General features: G+C 56.8%; 2 protein-coding genes across 5 annotated transcripts in view; one reads left to right on the top strand and one right to left on the bottom strand.

Annotated features, from left to right (window-relative positions):
• LOC119148860 (meiosis 1 associated protein) overlaps window positions 1–6,491 on the top strand; it is a 36,598-nt gene extending 30,107 nt beyond the window's left edge. The window contains exons 6-10 of one of the 3 annotated variants that reach the window (XM_037389482.1): window positions 193–343; window positions 1,527–1,668; window positions 2,236–2,442; window positions 3,304–3,459; window positions 5,868–6,491. In XM_037389482.1, the coding sequence (XP_037245379.1) occupies window positions 193–343; window positions 1,527–1,668; window positions 2,236–2,442; window positions 3,304–3,459; window positions 5,868–5,993 (782 nt within the window). In that variant the 3' untranslated portion in view covers window positions 5,994–6,491. Of the gene's footprint in view, window positions 1–192; window positions 344–1,526; window positions 1,669–2,235; window positions 2,443–3,303; window positions 3,460–3,733; window positions 4,918–5,867 lie in introns of those variants that run through there. The other 2 variants (XM_037389474.1, XM_037389493.1) reach the window with 2 other exon arrangements.
• Window positions 6,492–7,657: 1,166 nt separating this feature from the next.
• Window positions 7,658–14,523, bottom strand: DOK1 (docking protein 1). 2 transcript variants are annotated; one of them, XM_037389458.1, is made up of 5 exons: window positions 14,397–14,523; window positions 13,776–14,072; window positions 11,239–11,350; window positions 10,911–11,083; window positions 7,658–9,193 (listed from the first exon to the last, which is right to left on the bottom strand). In XM_037389458.1, exons 1-5 carry the CDS (start codon window positions 14,457–14,459, stop codon window positions 8,078–8,080), a joined length of 1,761 nt encoding a protein of 586 aa, XP_037245355.1. In that variant the 5' UTR covers window positions 14,460–14,523; the 3' UTR covers window positions 7,658–8,077. The 2 variants fall into 2 exon arrangements, with proteins under 2 accessions (XP_037245355.1, XP_037245359.1); XM_037389462.1 differs by lacking the exons at window positions 13,776–14,072; window positions 14,397–14,523 and adding an exon at window positions 11,842–13,712.
• Window positions 14,524–16,686: the final 2,163 nt, after the last annotated feature.

Raw genomic sequence — 16,686 nt, 5'->3', positions numbered from 1 at the left:
AGTCAATCGTTGTTTCGTTACCATGCCAAGTGTGTGGTGTTTCCCCTGGTGTGTAAAACGGGGGCTTTAGTGTTGTTCTTCCCTCAACAGCTGTTGCCAGAAAACATTACCTTAGTGTTTTTAAGTGCTTTGAACATGTCATGTGCTAAACGTTGCCATTTCCAGCAATCTAACCCAACCTTCTTCTCCTAGTGTGCCTGAAATGCGATTTGCAGGAGAGATTGCTCGACCCAGCTCTACTTTCTGGGACAGCTGATGGCACCATGAGGGCGGTAGATCTGAATTCACCCTGCCAGATGGCAGCCTGGCCAGCCACAGTGCTGTACAAACTCCAGGTTGTAAAGTAAGTGTCGTTACATGCTTTGCACTTGGTAACTGGAAGGCTGGTATAATAGCAGCCTTCACTCTTTCTGTGCAATTTCAGCTAGGACCTAGCAGCATCACCATAAAGTGCTGGGGGACTCGGTGCTAGCAAGTGAAATTCTGATGTAAGATACCCTTAACCCCGTTGCTCTTAGTGTCATGGAACAGCACATCCCGCAGATGCAGACAGGAGTGCAGAGTCAAAGATGGTGTTCCCATGACACTAGCACTTTATGAGTGTAATACTGTAGGTGTTACTAATGCAACAGTTGTTTCCCTCCAGTGTGAAGTTCTGCAGATTGCAGCCATTGGTCCATATATAATTTGCTGTTCTCTCGCTACCCGATGAGGCCATAGCAATTAACTGGGTGTCAGAGCCTGAGCTAACTAGTAGTAAAAAAGCAAGCAAAGCCTCATAGCACTGTGTGACTTCACATAGGAATTTTTTCATTTTCCTCTCAGCAGCCTATGGCTGGTAAGCACAGAGCGTAACAAGAAGAGTGATGCTCTCTGGTGTCTTTTCTGAGGGTTATTTATAGGAAAAATTTTGTGTAGTTTCTGAACTATACAGTTGCTCTTAAAATTATTCTCATCCTGTCAGTAGCTGAAGAGCACTCAGTAATTGTTCATAAATGGCTCAAGCCACAGCACTGAAGCTAATTTATATGCCCCGTCACAAAGCACAGTGTGCTATGGGCAGGCAATGTCAAGCACTGTGAGGTCTGTAGTGGTGTTTGTGGTGTGGTATTGGATCTGTGTGGGAGTAGAGCACGTGTCAGTTTACGTGAAAGATAACCACGATCCAGTAAACAGCAGTTAGGAAGACATGTAATTGCCTGGGTGAGGTATTGCCCAAGAGGCCAGATTAACACCGTTTTGTATTAAAAAAAAAAAAAAGTATGAAGATTGGATTTGCTTCATGGTGTGCTCTTGTCAGTGCAGGTCCAAGGGAATCTGGAAATCAAGAAAGCCTCTTTTCACTGCAGTTGGACTGTTCTGGAAGGTTTCGTAGCGACAGGCCACACCAACACAGACATCAAGTGCTTGTAGCAGTATTGCAGCTGATAAATGTCACAGCCACTTGAGCTAGTCATCTCCTGGTAGAGTTGTCTTGCTGGTCTCATGTTGGCTGTGCTTCGCTAACGTGAGCTGTGTATTTGCAGGGCTCTGAAGTCTGAAGGGGTCTGCGAGTCTGTACTGTACGGTCTGCCCTTCATCATCAAGCCCACAACCTGCTGGCAGCTTGACTGGGATGAACTGGAGATAAATCAGCACAGTTTCCATGCTCTATGTCATAGTCTTCTGGTGAGTGTGTGAAAATTGCAGTCTCAGGGGGAGGGCTGGCCATAGAAAGGAATAGTTAGTGCACATCTAATAAAATCTGTCTAGCCTGCCCCAGAGAACATGTTTCAAAAGCTGCAGCTTCATCTCATGGCCCAGAGATGGGCTTGTAAATCCTTCCAGCCAGTGCATGCACTGGAAAAATGCTACAGCACAACAGACCTTAGAGAAGGCTCTCTTGCCTATCAGAAATCCAGTGTTTGGATCAACAAAGTGCAACAGTCAGGGCTGCAGTTAGATGTACATCTTTTAACTGTGAAAATAATTAACCAAGGCTTTGGATGTGGAGGAATTTCCATTACTGACAAGTTGTAAAGCAAAATTGGATGTTTTTTCTTAAGAATTGTCTTGCATTCAATTAAAAAAAAAAAACCACACACCCCCAACATACTGTCCTCAACCATAATGCAGAATAGTGTTCTTATTCTGACACGTATGAATGTATCTGCCCCTGAAGCCAGCAGCCCCTACAGTGAAAGTGCTGAAGGAAGTGGCCATTGCCCATTGGTCACGTTAACTTTTGCCATTTAGAAAAGGAAGTGGATGCTTTTGGCCAAACGTGAGCCTCAGAATACTAGTCCAAACTGGAACGTAATGGTGCATTCCTACTACATCATTATCCCCTCCGACTCTGCCACTCTACTTGTCAAAGCAGTCGCCATCAGAGAGCTCTTGCTACCATCGACCTTCCCAGCCCTCCTTGCTGAGCAGCCTGAGAGAGTGCATGGCCCCATAGAGGTAAGTCACTGACAGCCTGCACAAATACCTGCAGAAAGGATCCCAGTTGTACAAGCAGGGATCAAAGTAATGATCAGCCTTGATGCACAGGGCGTGCAGCTGCTGCTGAAGATGTAGCCACCTCCCTTATTGCTGGGGAACATGGATCTCCTCTGACTGCAGAGAGAGGTGCTTTAGGCATAAGGTAAAACAATACATAAAAGTGTCTCCGTTTCTTCCAGTAGATTCAGGCTTCTGCATTTCCTATTGTGCATCCATACATTCTTCTCCTGAGTTGCCTGCGTCTGCTTCAGGTGATGCCAGGAGGGGCAGAGCCCTCCCTGTAGGTCTTAGCAGATGAGTAGAGGAGGGAGCAGCTGTGAAAATGCCTAGTGACAGCTGGAATATGATTGAGCACTCCAAAACTTCTTCCCAGCAGTCAATATATCCTACAGCTTTCTTCACGGCCAGCAAATGCCTGTTCTTTGGAGCAATGCTGTGTGTCTGTTGGGGGGAGGGGGAAGAGGAAGAGGCCTTATGAGGCTGAGAGCTGAGGGTGACAGTGCCTAGAAAGGGTGCTCCAGCTTATTGGCTGATTAAGGGCAGGGGGGAGGATAGGACTGCATCCTACAAGTGCTTAAATCCATTAGGACCTGGTTGTAGGTGCCTCTTGTTCCAGACACAGCTAAGGGCGGTCCTTGTGGGGAGCAGCACAGCCAAAGACCCCTTCTCCCGTCACTGTAGGGTGGCACAGAGCATCTGTAAGACTCACCCCTGCAAAAAAAAAGCCCTCAACACTAAAAGCAACAAAAAACCCCAAGCAAACCCCACAGTCTCTAGGGTCATCTCACAGCCACTATGTTCTTTCTTCTGTCTGAGCAGAGTGCCCTGAACAGCTTGGAAGTGGAAGTTGCTTATAACCCCTTGCACCTAAAAAGCAACCTCTACAAATACCTGAAGAGTATGTTGTACAAACCTCTGCAGAGACAGCAGGCTCAGCCCAGGGACCAGCGACCAGAGCGGCATCAACCCAAGCAGGTATGTCTCTTGCCTTTGACTAGCCTATAGTCTCTGTTCTGCCCTTCTGGCCTGCTGAAGGGCTGGAGGCAGCTCCCTGACACCCAGCAACACAGGGAAGGCAGCAAATGGCAGTGGCAGTGTCACCTGCAGCTGGCAGAGCAGAGGGACGGGCGCAGCGTAAGCTTGTGCAGTTGAGGAGGGGGCATCTGGCATGTGCAGAGACGGGCAGCGTGCTGCTGGACAAGCCAGCGCCTCCTCCAAGGTGCATTCATACTTTGTCCCTGTATTGCAGCACCAGAGCAGAGCAAAAGCCACGGTGGCACCCCTTCTGATGGCTCCTTCTCCTGCCCAAGTGTTCAGACCACCGGCGGTGAGGAGAGATTCCTGCGAGCGCTCCCTGCTCCCCAAAGAGTATGACGAGTTCCTGCAGTGAACCCCAGGGCACTGCCTGAGCCTGCTCAGGTGCGGTTACTGCTCGGCTGCTTGCCCGGCCGCCGAGCCTTACGCACGGGGCTGGAAGCAGGCAAGATACTAAACTTGGTCTTGGTCAGACAGGCACTTCCCATTGTTTGTTCCTCCTTGTTGTTTTATGGTTTTGTTAGTCACCACGTCAGTCAGCAGGAAGCCTGCTACTCCAGAGCCCTCTGCCCAGAGACTGAGCTCTCCCCTGCAGCAGCCCTCGTTTCCCACTCTCGTTAGTGCACGCCCCCAGCATGCCTCAGATTTTGATTTCCGAGACGAGGCTAGCCCAGGCCACAAACCACAGACTGATGTCAGCAGGTGCAAAATAGCTACAAGCAGGGCGGTGAGGAAGTCAGAGAGCTAGATAAAGTAGGCAGCAACATCAAGGTGCCCTCATCCTGCAGGAGCAGGCTCAGCAGGGTGTTTGAACAGGCATAAAACCAGGGCTTTTGACTTTAATCTTAAAGCCCAGAGTGCTGTTGTCGTGAGAGCAGCACTACCCGTGATGATGCCAATTTGCTTGCTGCCATAAAGTTTCACTGCCCAGTGCCTCAGTTCATTAAGGGGTTTGTAGCAAGTGCCAAGCCAGCTGCAGCATGCTGGCTGGCTTCTACGCAGTGACAGCTTGCTGCAGCACGGCACCAGTCTCCCTGCCAACTGCTGTTTGGATGCTTCCCTCCATACAGCCTGTCCGTGCCTACAGGGCTGTTCTGCAAGCCAATGCAGCAAGTACTTTTTAGCAGGGTTCAGAAGATGGGGGTGTTGGCCTAGAACTTTCCAGAGAGCTTCTGCCTAGTGCTTGCACAGATGCTCACCTGGTTTTTGGTGCAGATGTAGGACAGCAGCCCCTGCCAGGACAGGAGCTGAGAGCAGCTCAACTGAGCCAAGGTGGCGTGGTCTCACTGGGCTTCCTCGATGCCCAGCACCAGCACAGGTTTGTGTTCCACTTAATTCGTTCTGACAAGCTGTTTCAAAATAAAGTTATCCACCATAACGTGCACTTACTGCCTGTAGTTTATAATGTGTACTGTATGTAGCAATCTCAACACTAACCCGGACCTCCGGATAAACAGCATGCCATGACAAGGGCATGATGAAGATGCCATGCTGCCAGGACTGCTGCAGCAGCAGAGCAGTCACAGCCAGCTCTTTTCCCGGGGATCCCAGCTCGGCTACAGGCTCCGCTGGCTGCCCAGGGCATGGACCTGCTCTTCCTGCACCCTGGCAGCACTCCGTGTCTGGCAGGAGGCTGCATCTCAGGCAGCTGCTGGGGGTAACATGCCAAGGGCAAGTTCCTTGAGGACAGGGCAGACAGCCCTGCAGGCACAGGGATACAAGTTTGTTGGGCTGTGGAAACTGGTGGCAAACCCCTCTGCCTGTCTTTAACAAGCTCACAGCACAAGAACTGGTGAAGAAGGAGCAGCAAAGGGCAGTAATGCATATATAAATGGCCCAGCCTGCGGCATGCAAACCAGTCAGCAATACGAAAATGATAAAATTAGACTTGGGGCAGAAAATGGGGAATTAGCTTGACTGAACTGATGGTGCAGGTAGAAACTACTTTGGCAACCACACCATAAATACCAAACTGGGGTACAAAGTCAACAAAATGCCTCACCGATGGGAAGGAGTAAGCTAACAGCACCTTGTGAGTTATTGCTGAAAGAAGGAAGCTGCTACAGAGGGAACTTGGGAAGAGGGAAAAGGGACTATAAAGGGAAGCCGATCACAACCCCCATGGCAGGGGTTGGGACTGGACAGGCTTTAAGGTCCCTTCCAACCCAAACCATTCCATGATTCTGTGAAGGCGGACAGAAGAAATACTAATCTAGGCAGAGTCTAGAAAGATCATCTCCTGGTTCCAAAGTCAGGGTTCACTGCAGACTTTGGCTTTGGTAACAGGAAGACTGTGACCAGTCAAAGGCTCACTCTGCATTTACCTTATTTCTTGGGCTTTCCCAAAGCATCTGTTACACCCTGAACTGTTGCCAGAAAGGAGGGAAGGTGAAGCATGGAGCAGCAGTCCGAGCAAGATGACAGGTCTGATCCACAACACTGAGCCAGAAAAAAAACCAGACCATCTCTCCTGATCAGCAGAGATTAAGAGCCTTCCCTGCTGCACACACTTCTCTATCATGTGGCAGGGTGCATAAATCAAGCAGGTCACACACAGGAGCATTCCTTCTGTCTTGTGCGCTTATGTCTTAGTTGCAAGTCATCTGGCACAAGAGACAGTATCATTGCTGAAGCAAGAAAAAATAAATATCCTTTCCTCCCAGCCAAGAGGAGTGCAGGGACCGCTGGTCTGGCACAGGTGCTAGGCTGGAGCATTTTCTTCCCTCACTGTCACCCTCTTTGCTGAAAGCTGGGTCAGTCAATTTGCACGTCGGCCGCACTCAGCTCCACAGCACTGAGCACACAGCATGCTGAGCTATGGTGACCAGAGTGATGGAGATGCACACATACCCGTAGCCGTACGGAGGGGAGAGCCCTGGGGCTTCACTCCTGGGAGGCTGCTTTTCATCATTTAAGTCTTGGAACCTCTCACACTGGTGTCACAAGCAAGGATTATGGGCAGGTGGCCCAGGCCCCCCGCTAAGCAATGCCCAGAGCTCTTCTCTGGAACGGGTAGGCAGAACTGCTCTTCAGATGCATACATTGACCCACCAGGGACAGGAATACAAGCGCAGGACCACCCAGCAGCCAACCATGAGGAGCAGATGCCTCCTGCTCATGCCTCTTGTCCCAGGCAGGAACTGCCTCAGATTCCCAAAGCCCCTTAGGCTTTTTCCCTTCTCCTGCAGCAAAAACCCAGTGGGAAAGAGGAGCCAGCACAGAACAGCCACAAATCAGTCCTGGCTACAGCTGTGCTGTATTGTTGCACTACTGAGGATTCCTCCCTGCAGCTTGGGCATCAGACAAATGCCCAGTCAGAGCTTGCTGCTTTGTCACCATCTCACCAGTCTGGGGACCTGAACTCGATCCTCCAGACTTCCCCAGCAGCCTGTGGCTCCCTGGGGCTGCAGAAGTCACACTTACTCCTCTGCACAGGCCCATCATAGCACTGTTTGTCAGCTGGCTGTTTAAACACTGTCTGTAATCAACCTGCAGAAGTCATCACTACACACAGGGATGGCCAGTGCTAGAGCACCTCATCTAGCCCCACACAGAAGGGACATGAAATCTCTCACAACCATTACCATCACCAAAAGGGCAACTTGTTTCCCCTGCACAGATTTCACCCAAGGCTGGCCACACAGCATTCACAGCCAAACCCTTGGCCTCAGACCACACAACAGGGATCACAGTTTTTACCATTAAAGTGTATGTGATCCAGACTGGGCCATCCCAGGCCTTTCAAGAGCAGCTGGGAGTGGCAGGAAATCAGCAGAGGGATCAGGCTGGGGAAGGAGAAATCCTGTGTCTACTCAACAGTCACCCAGCTGCAGCAGAGCTGGGTCCTGGCCCCATCCAGCCCTACTCTGAGAGGCTATCACAACATTTTGCACCCCAATCAGCACATAAAGGTATCTGCAAGCTTGACTCTTGTATCCCGCAATCCCCGGGCATCAGGGCATCCTAGCCACAGCTGAACCTAGCACACATTTTTCTTTGCGTCTTCCTCTTAGCGCAGTAGGTCTGGCACAGACAAGGACGTGCCACCACGTGAATGCTGCACAGCCAGGCCACCCTGCACTGCAGCACCATTTCCCCATCCATACACCTGACAGCCCAGACATGCCACAGGCAAACATTTCATTCTGACACATACAGGTTTTAATATTAAAATAATGTGGTATAAAAATACTTTTGGAGACTGATGGCAAGCAGTCTTCCACGCACCGCAACAGGCACCCCAGCCCTGCAGCCTGGTCAGAGGGAGCCAGAGCAGCAGCCACAGGGCGACACAGCCAGCCCTCCTGCGGATCAGGAGGTGGCAGCGGAGCCAGCTCCAGAGCCGGAGAAGCATGCTGGCAGCTGCGCCAGCCACAGCTCTCTTGCTCTTGCTGTGGAAGGGGCCTCCTGGGAAATGCAGCCCTTTGGTGCTGGCAAGCCAAAAGGGGCTCTGCCTGACCCAGAACAGCCCCAAGCCATGCCCATGACCCACGGAGGACAGCAGCCAGCACTGCTCACAAACGGGCCTGGGTCCCCCAGACAGACAGAGAGCAGCACGTTATATCTCTCCCAAGTCCTCGTAGACGGGCGACAAGCTGCACTCATCCACAGACTGCTCCTTCTTCTGCATGTGCTGCGGCTTTGCCACCTGGCTGTACAGCACCTCCACATTGTTGTTGTTGTTGCTGCTATTAAGCCTCGGTTTGACGGCCGCCTTCTCGGGAGCAGCATTCCCCCACCGCTTGCCAGGGTCCCTGCTCCTCTCAGCACCTTTAGGGATAAGGGCTGCCTGCGGCTTGGGGGCAGGCACTGGCTTGGGGCCCTTGGCCTTGGCCTGGAAGGCAGGTACTGAGTAGTCATCAGTGCTGGGGTTGTAGGGATACTCGTAGCCGCTCCTGCCGTCGTGGCCCTGAGTGCGCCAGGCCTCACCCATGGGCCGTGCTTCATCGTAGATGCAGGTGGTGGAGGGCAGCAAGCGGGAAGCACAGCCCTCAGGCTCGTCATAGATGTGCTCCCTCTGCCTGGGCACAGCAGGGGGCTGGCTGCGCTCCTCAGCCCGCACCTGTTTGTACGTGCCAGAGTACAGAGGCACCAGCGGCCGGAGCTTCAGCTCATCCGAGGCACCGCCGGGCGCCCTGGCCCCACCAGCAGGCTTGCTGTCAACAGGGTCTGAGTACAGCGAGTCTGGCCAGGGCCGAAAGCCCTTCACTGAGTCCAGGGGCTCCGAGTACACACTGGATAGGTCCTCAGCCGGCAGCACGGTGTGGGGCACCTTCGGCAGAGGGGACCGGGGGGGCGTGCTCGACACTGTGGGCTTGGCCTGCGGCACGGGGAGCTCTGGCAGAGTCCGGGTTTTCAGCATAGACACGGCGTCTCTCTCCTCTGCCGCTGCACTGGGCCTTGGCGCCAGCCCCGCCTTGGGTGCCACGGTATCATCCCCCTCCGCAGGCAGCTCCAGGCTCAGAGAGTCAGCCAGGGCCTGGTGGATCAGCACCACACCAGGGCTGTCTGAATCCAGCGAGTCACAGCTTTGCCGGTTTTCCTCCACCTGCGCTTTTTGCTCCCGGATGGAGGCTTCCACCAGGCGGAAGATCTCATTGCCCTGCTTGGTCTCAAAGGTGAAGTTCCCTGGGCCGGAGTCACAGCGCCTGCCAGCTTCGAAGGAGAACATCACCTGCAGGGGAAGTGGAAAAGTCACATCCTGCCCAGCACCTGCCAACCCAGTGCATCGTGCAGGCTGCGCTTCCTGCAGTGCTGATCCTGTGCGCCCTGTGAGAATGGAACACCCTGCTCCCTCCACCCCCGGCAGTGAGGGCTGCAGCTCAGCGAGCACCACCCCAGAGGCACACTGTGTTCAGCGGCTCCGCAGCACCTGGCCAGGGGGAGGCTGCGCTGCCCAGCAGCCCAGAACAAGCTGTGGAAGCTGAGCGGGATGCACACTTGAAGGGACATCACCGAGCTGCCCCAAGGCCAGAGCTGCAGGTCCTGCTGGAGACCTACTGCCTTACCTGAGCAATTCTAGCAGGGTCAACAATGGGCACCAGGGAGTCTAGGAAATATTACACAGTTAAGACCGAGATTGGAGTCAGGCAAGAAGATGAGTGACAGTGCAGCAGGGGAAACTGTTATGGGCACCTTGGGTAGCTCAGCATTAGCCAGGCAGAAGGGAAGCAATCCAGTGGCAAGAGATACCAGACAGAGGAACATAGCCCTCTGCAAGAGAAAGGCCAGCAGCAGCAGCTTGGCTACCAACGATAAGCAAAGCATTTGCCTTACCAGCACTACTCTTAACGGTATGAAGCACTTCAAAGATATGTCTCACACCAAGGCTGTGATCCTCCAGCCTGAACACGTATTAATGCCCAGGTTCTCACCAGCAGATGCCCACACCCTTCCTGAACCTCAGTCCCTGAGCCCAGGTGAGATTTTCTGCTTCACTGGTGCTCTCATGCAGCAGTAGTCTCTGGGGTTGCTGCAAAAGCCCCTGGGGCCAGACTTCCTCTGGTGGGTCTGTGCTGCTGAACCAACCTACGGCTCCTTATGCCATGTGATCCTCATCCTGCCCCTGGCACAGGCCCTGCCAATGAGCCAGTTGCCTCCACAAGCAGCTCAGTTTCCACTTCTGTTTTGGTAAAGTGCCGCAGAAAGTGCCATGAGCAAACTACAGCTGACACAGTCACCTCTACAAACAGCCCTGGGGAGGCCACTTCCTCTCCATCCAGTGCGGCAGGTACCTCTCGTGCTCAGGGCCGTGGCAAGACAGATCATAGACTTGCTGCTGGAGGGCACCGGGAGGGGACAGACTACACAGGTCAGCCAGGCTAAGAGCAGCACACCCCACAAAGTGAACAAATCTAGAGAAAGTGGTGTCTTGAACAGCCCCTCCTGCTCTGACCACCATCCTTCAGGAGGCGTGCACTAAATCCAGGGCAGAGCCAAGACTCTGGGAGGCCAAGGTCCCCAAAGACTAGGGAGACCATGTGCAGCATGGAGGGACGTGCCTGCCCCCAGCAATGGAGTAGGGAGCACTGGGATGGAGAACAGGGGTGAGCCAGCTGCAGGGATGTCCAGCAGAGGGGCCAGCAGGGGTTGCAACGGCCCCCGTGGGAGTGGGGCAAGGACCACACAGAGCAGGGCTCCGCACAGCCATGACCTCAGTGGGGACAGGCATCCTGCTAGCCCATGCTCCTGCACAGGCGGGAGCCAAGGACAGACAGGTTCACAGATGCCCCTGGGGACCCTGCTGTGATTGCTGGTGGCTATAGCAATTCTGGCAGGGCCTGCTGCACGACTGCCACAGGCTGGCTGGGCACGTCAGCTCCTTACCGTTTCACAAAGGAAAGCCTGCATGGGAACAGGCCTGCGCACACGGGGCTCCCCCCACCCCTCACCTTGTCCCGGCCGTATCTCCGGAGCAGCCGGTAGGGCCAGACATAGAGGATCCCATTTGTCCGCGGGTCCTTCAGGACAAGGCTGTCACGTTCAGCCTTGAGCACGTAGGTGCCACGCAGCTCGCATCTCTCCGCAGCCTCTGTCCGTTGCACTGTCACCCAGAAGGCATTCACTGTGGGGACAGGGACACTCAGGGGATGGCGAGGGAAGCCACATCCCCCACTCCAGGTGAGGCCTTGCCCTGCCCACTGGAGCCCCCGTGATGGGGCAGCAGCAGGAAGGGCCCTGCAGAAGGTGGTCCAAAGTCAGGGCAGCAGCAGGTCCCACCTTCGTCTCTCGAGTAGTAGATGGAGTTCACGGCCATCTCCAGGGCTGGCACCTCCCTGCCACCCTCTTTGCCATGCCGGGCTGCCACACCAGCATCACCAGGGCTGTTTCCCTGCCAAGGAAGAGCAGATCAGCCCCATCTCCCTCTTCCTCTGCCAGCCCCTGGGTCCCCTTTGCAGCCACTGCCCCCCAACCCCACTGCTCCCCCACAAAGGGCCTATCCTAGCACCGCACAGCTTGGCTACCCTGCAACCATGCCAAGCTCTTCCTTGCCCACAGCTGGCAACGGACCCCAGGGCTCCCTACCTCTGAGCCAGCACAAAAGCAGATGAGCACAGCCAGGCAGAGCAGGAGGGGCTTCCCTGAAGCTCTGAGGGCGACCCTGGGCCCCAGCTGGGCTGTGCACTGGGCAGGGTGCAGAAGAAAGCAGTTACTGCCAGCAGCCCTACCCTCCAGACCCTGCCCCACAGTAAGGTACAAGGCTTCCCACAGGTGCGGACCTGGGCATCCCACACACCCAGTCTGCTGCCACTTGTCTGACTGCTATGGCATGCCCACGCGGGTGCCCTGGTACTGAGGCACAGAACAGCTCTGCTTCCTCACCGGTGTGCTCCAGCATAGGTGACATTGGCGCCTGAAGCATGGCATGAGCCCAGGCACGCTCGCCCAGCAGTATGAGCAGAGGAGGGAGCTGATGAGGGAGAGACACAAGGGTCTGTGTCCTGCTTCTGCACAGACAGGAAGGCGGTGCCAGTATCCGTGCACAGCCCACAGAAGGGAAGCAAGCACTTCTATTTTAACACATGCAGAACCGAAAGCGCAATGCACAAACTATCAGCAACCACGTCCCCCAAGGGCCTGCATGTGGGATGCTACCACCAAATAGCAAACATCCTTCCCAGGCAAAACCCCATGCAAATTAAAGGCTCACAGATGCCCTGCAAGAGGTGCCTCAGCACCACTGCATGAGGGTCTGTGTTTGGGCTGGAGCTGGAAGCTGTTTCTCAGGGTCACATGGGATGGAATTGCAACAGAGTCTACATCTTGCAGAAGGCAAGCTGTCACAGTCTCAGTTTAAAGCCCTGCTATATGAACTTCTTAACAAGAGGGAAGGCCCAAAAAGGGCCAGCAGGCCCTTTTAAAGGTAAAAGCCTTTACCCCTTCCTCCCAAATAGAAGGGGTACTGCTAAAACCTAGCATCCTTAGAGCTGATGCTTTAGCTGAGCAGGAGCTGCTGCCATCTAATGCAGCAGGATTCCAGCCTGGGGTCAGGAAGCCAAGGGCCAGCCAATCTACCACAGCCCTTCAAGGCTCTGTCTGACTCCACTTTCCCTCATCTTCAAAAGAAAAAGAAATTCTGTTCTGAACCCATACGATTTGATCTCTGTCCCCAGTTCTCAAGCTACTGGGCCCTGCTTACCCTCCGGGCAGCAACAAACAACATGACACAAAGTCATGCTCTCTGGGCAGATGACCAGAAATCACAACTGAGGATCTTCAGCTTTTTGCAGAGGGACCACACGCAGCTCCTGGACCTCTTGCTCCAGGCCAGGCCTTCCCAGAATACATGCTATTCTTGCAGCCTGTTGCTCACCGCTCCCTGAACTGTCAGCTCGCTTCCCGACTTCAAGCACACCACTGACAGCTACCATGTGAAGGAAGGTAGGAGCACACTTCTGCTCCAAGCAGACATTTCCCTGCCTTGCCACTGCCCTGCACCACTCCAAAGGCACATGCTGTGTCCCTAGCTTGGCCCTGCAAGCCGCTTACAGGTTGCAACAATGTCTGCACCAAGCAGACACAGGCAGGGACATGAAGTAATTTCCAGTACCACACCAGTGCCTCTTGGCCCTGCTCAGCTGGGCACTTGCTGCACTGACAAGTTTTGCTTGACTAGCAGGCTGCAGGGGGATGCAAGCAGGTTAAAAAAAAAAAAAAAAAAAAAAGTCGTCGTCAAACACCTGGGTCCTTGTGGGAAGATCCTGGGACCAGCAGCCCTGCCCAGCACCCACCACAGGCACGGGCACAGTGAGGGCAGCGGCACGGAGGGCCGCGCCGCACGCCCAGCGCTGACAGCGTCCCCCGCAGCAGGCAGGGGGTCCCAGAGCCGGGTGAGGGGGAGCGCCGGCCCTGCAGGTGCTGCCGCCGGCCGGGAGCCCGAGCTCCACTGCACCGCGGCGGAGGCTGGACAGGCGGCAGCGGCTGGGCCGAGAGGAAGCACCGCCCGGCCCAGCCAGGCCTCCGCGGGGGGCGAGAGCGGGCTACGCGCCGGGGACGAGAAGCCCGACTTGAAATTCGGATCTGCAACCGAGAATCGTTAGCAGCATGCCGAGGAGCCCGGTAACGCGGCCAGGCAGACGCCGCGGCAGCACCACCGGGCGGGGACGGGAGCCCCGGGCCCAGCGGCTCCCGCGGCCTGGGACCGAGCGGACGCGCCTCAGGGCAGGGCCTCCCCCGTGCGGCCGGGCCCCTTCTGCCGGGTAGGAAGGGGTCGCCCCCCGCCCCGGTGCCCGGCCCGCGGACCCCCCGCGACTCACCGGGAAGGCGATCTCGCACAGCTTCGCCACCCACTCCTCGCTCTGCTGCTTCTCGGCCGCCAAGAGGTAGCTCCGGCCGCTGGTCTCCAGGCGGAAGACGGCGGTGCCGGCGCGGGGGCCGCTCTCAGGCACGGGCCCCACGCTGGTGCAGTCCGCCAGCCGCACCACCGTCTTGTCCAGCCGCCGGGTGCCCAGCCGCTCGGCCGGCAGCGCCGGCTCCTTGCAGTCAAAGAACTCCAGGCGGGCGACGCCGTGCTGGCTGGCCGGGTACAGCACGAACCAGCTCCGCTTCCACCTCTGCAAGGCAGCGCCGTCACGCCTGGACCGGGCCAGCCCCGCCGGTGCCGTCCCGCCCGGCCGCCCCGTCCCGTCCCGCCCCGCAGCCGAGCGCCGGGAGACAGGCCCCGCCCGCGCCCGCCGAGCCCCGGTGGGGAAGGGCGGGCGCGGGACCCCTCGGCCGGCAGAGCCCCGGCCCCGCTTCCCCGGTCGCCGGGCGGCGGCCGCGGCCCAGGCAACGGGCCCAGCCCGGGGCGGAACAGAGCCCGCCCGCCCACGGGAGGGAAGGGGCTTCCCCTCCGGCCCGTCTCCCCCCCCGGCCCGGCCGCCCCGCGCGGTGCCCACCTTAGTGCCGAACTTGTAGCTGTGCTGCACCAGCAGCGGCCCCTCCTTGGCCGGCGGGTCCATCCCGCGCCGCCACGCGCCCCGCGCTTCCGCCCGCCGCCACCCGCGAGGACGGGGCGGGGACGGGGCGGGGACGCACGTGTCGAGGGGCGGGACAGTGAGGTTCTGCGCGCCCGCGAGTGCGTGTGTGCGTGCGCGTGCATGCCCGTGCGCGTGCATGCCCGTGCGCGCGCGCCGTGTGCGGCTGTGTGCGCGCATCTGCGGATGTGTGTGCGTGTCTGTGGGTGTGCGTGCGCGCCTGTGTGCGCACGTTGCGCGTGCGTCTGCACCTGTGGCTGTGTATGTGTGCGCGTGCCTCTGTGTGCACATACACGTGTGTCTGTGCATGCCCGTGGGTGCGGGCACACACCCACACATATGCACGTGCACGTGGGTGCGCGTTCGTGCACAGCTACCATGCACTGACCGCGTACACGTGGTGCCGCACACTGCCCCGCTGCGCTACCACCGCCCCGGGCACCCGGTGTGTGGCACCTCCCAGGGTCTGCCGAGGGACCCCCGGGTCTCTGGCGGTTCCCTGTGGCTGTGCCCCACGCCCCCACAGCTGTGCCCCCCCCCCACGCCTCCGCAACCCCTTCCCCAGCACGGGGCCTTTCCCCGCTTCACACTTGCAACAGTGGCTGCTGGGTGAGGAGCCAGCGCTGGGGGCACGGCCGGTGACTGGAGCCCGCGTGGTGCCCCATGGGTGGGCACCCACTGCCCTTGCGCCACCTCAGCCTCTCCAGAAGGAGCAGATGCAGAAGAGGAAGGTGATGCAGGGTGTACCCCAGCACGGGCTGGCCCCAGCCCCAGGAGGCAGGCCAGCTTGCCGTGGGGTCACGGCTGTCCAGGTCCCCTCCCTGAGGGAGCCCCGTGCATGCCGCCCACAGCCAGGCGTCCCCGGGGGCTGCCTGCACCAGGCCACAGCTGCTCACCTTGGCTGGGGCCACCAGGGCTTTGGCCCTGGGGGCTCGCTCAGCTCTTACTCTGGATGAAAGAAGCACTCGGGGTGTGGGAGCGGGGAGCCTTCAGGGTGCACTTCAGGGAGAAGTTAAGGAATTCAGGGAGCTGGAGCTTAAGTCCGACATAACGCATTCAGAAAATCTGGCAGGGCATTAACGAAGTGACAGAGCACAGCGGGAACCATCCCAGCACCAGGGGACAGGGGGCTCGTAGTTCAGGTAACAGCCTGACACTCCAGAAGGGAGGGCATGAAGGTAGAAACTAGGTGGAAAAAAAAGGAGGAACAGAAAAAAGTAACAAAAAAACCCAGGGAAGCCAAAGTATGAGACAAATTGTAACTAGCAAGAAAGAGGAAGGGTCGCAAGGAAACCTTGACAAAGCGGGGCGTCATTAGGAGGGTGCTGAGCCGCCTAGGTGGCCTGCTGTCCTGCTGGGGCTGGGAGGGATGGCAGAGTGCTGCAGGGCTCAGGGCTCAGCCGCTGCTTCCCCTCAGCCTGCGCAGGGAGGTGGCTGCAATGGCATGGTCAGCACCCCTGACATGAGTGACCACTAGGTGTGTGTCACATGACGTATGGGAAAACATGATCAGGTGGGTCGGACTGAAGATAGTGATACTGAGAACTGACAGAGGACAGATGAGGTTTCAGAGAACAGGAAAAAGGAGTGACGTGGTACCTGTCTTTGGTAGGAGGAAAAAAAAGGAAGTGAAGAATCAGGGGCACTTAGCTCAGCTTCAAAGCTGAGAAAGTAAAAGAAGCTTCAAGAGAAACATGGAACAAATAGCCAGGTGCTCCCAGAGACAACAGAGAGGGGGAGAACACAGCAACACCCGTGTGCGCACAGCCCTGCCTGCCTTCTCTGACTGTCAAGGACAGAGTCATGTCATCTGCGTCTCTCCACCTCTAACCATGCTGTGTCCCCAGGCACCGCGGCCATGCCAGGGCACTGGGCTGCTCCCTGCGCTGCCCCTGCCATGGCCGGCAGCTACCGGCTGCCCCAACGGCCTTCCCCAGGGCCGGGCTTGTACTCGGCATTCTCCAGCAGTGCAGCTTGGCAGGGGCTGGTGCAGGCTGTGAGGCAAAGAGCAAGCCCAAGCGTGGCCTGTGTCCAGCGAGCCACCGCCGCTGCTCACTGCATGTGAATAAGCCAACCCTGCAGTGCCAAGCTGACTTTCACCCAGCATCATTGTCTGTCCTGCACTCAGCGCACGGTTTTTATCACTGTGTGTGTCTGTTAGGTGGGGGGTTTTTATGAGTCTGGTTTTATTGCTGTGTATGAGTCTGGTTAT

The sequence above is a fragment of the Falco rusticolus genome, chromosome 1 (genome assembly GCF_015220075.1).
Source record: "Falco rusticolus isolate bFalRus1 chromosome 1, bFalRus1.pri, whole genome shotgun sequence".
Taxonomy (NCBI): Eukaryota; Metazoa; Chordata; class Aves; order Falconiformes; family Falconidae; genus Falco; species Falco rusticolus.
The sequence above is the reverse complement of the archived record's forward strand: the minus strand, read 5'-3'. Positions and strand labels throughout refer to the sequence as shown.

Excerpts from the sequence above, each read along its gene's own strand:
- DOK1 (XM_037389458.1), bottom strand. The coding sequence starts at position 14,459 with ATGGACCCGCCGGCCAAGGAGGGGCCGCTGCTGGTGCAGCACAGCTAC. Across the intron at positions 14,073-14,396 it reads GCTACAAGTTCGGCACTAAG|AGGTGGAAGCGGAGCTGGTT; the intron begins GTGGGCACCGCG and ends GCTGCCTTGCAG. Across the intron at positions 9,194-10,910 it reads GGAGATACGGCCGGGACAAG|GTGATGTTCTCCTTCGAAGC; the intron begins GTGAGGGGTGGG and ends CTTCCCCTGCAG.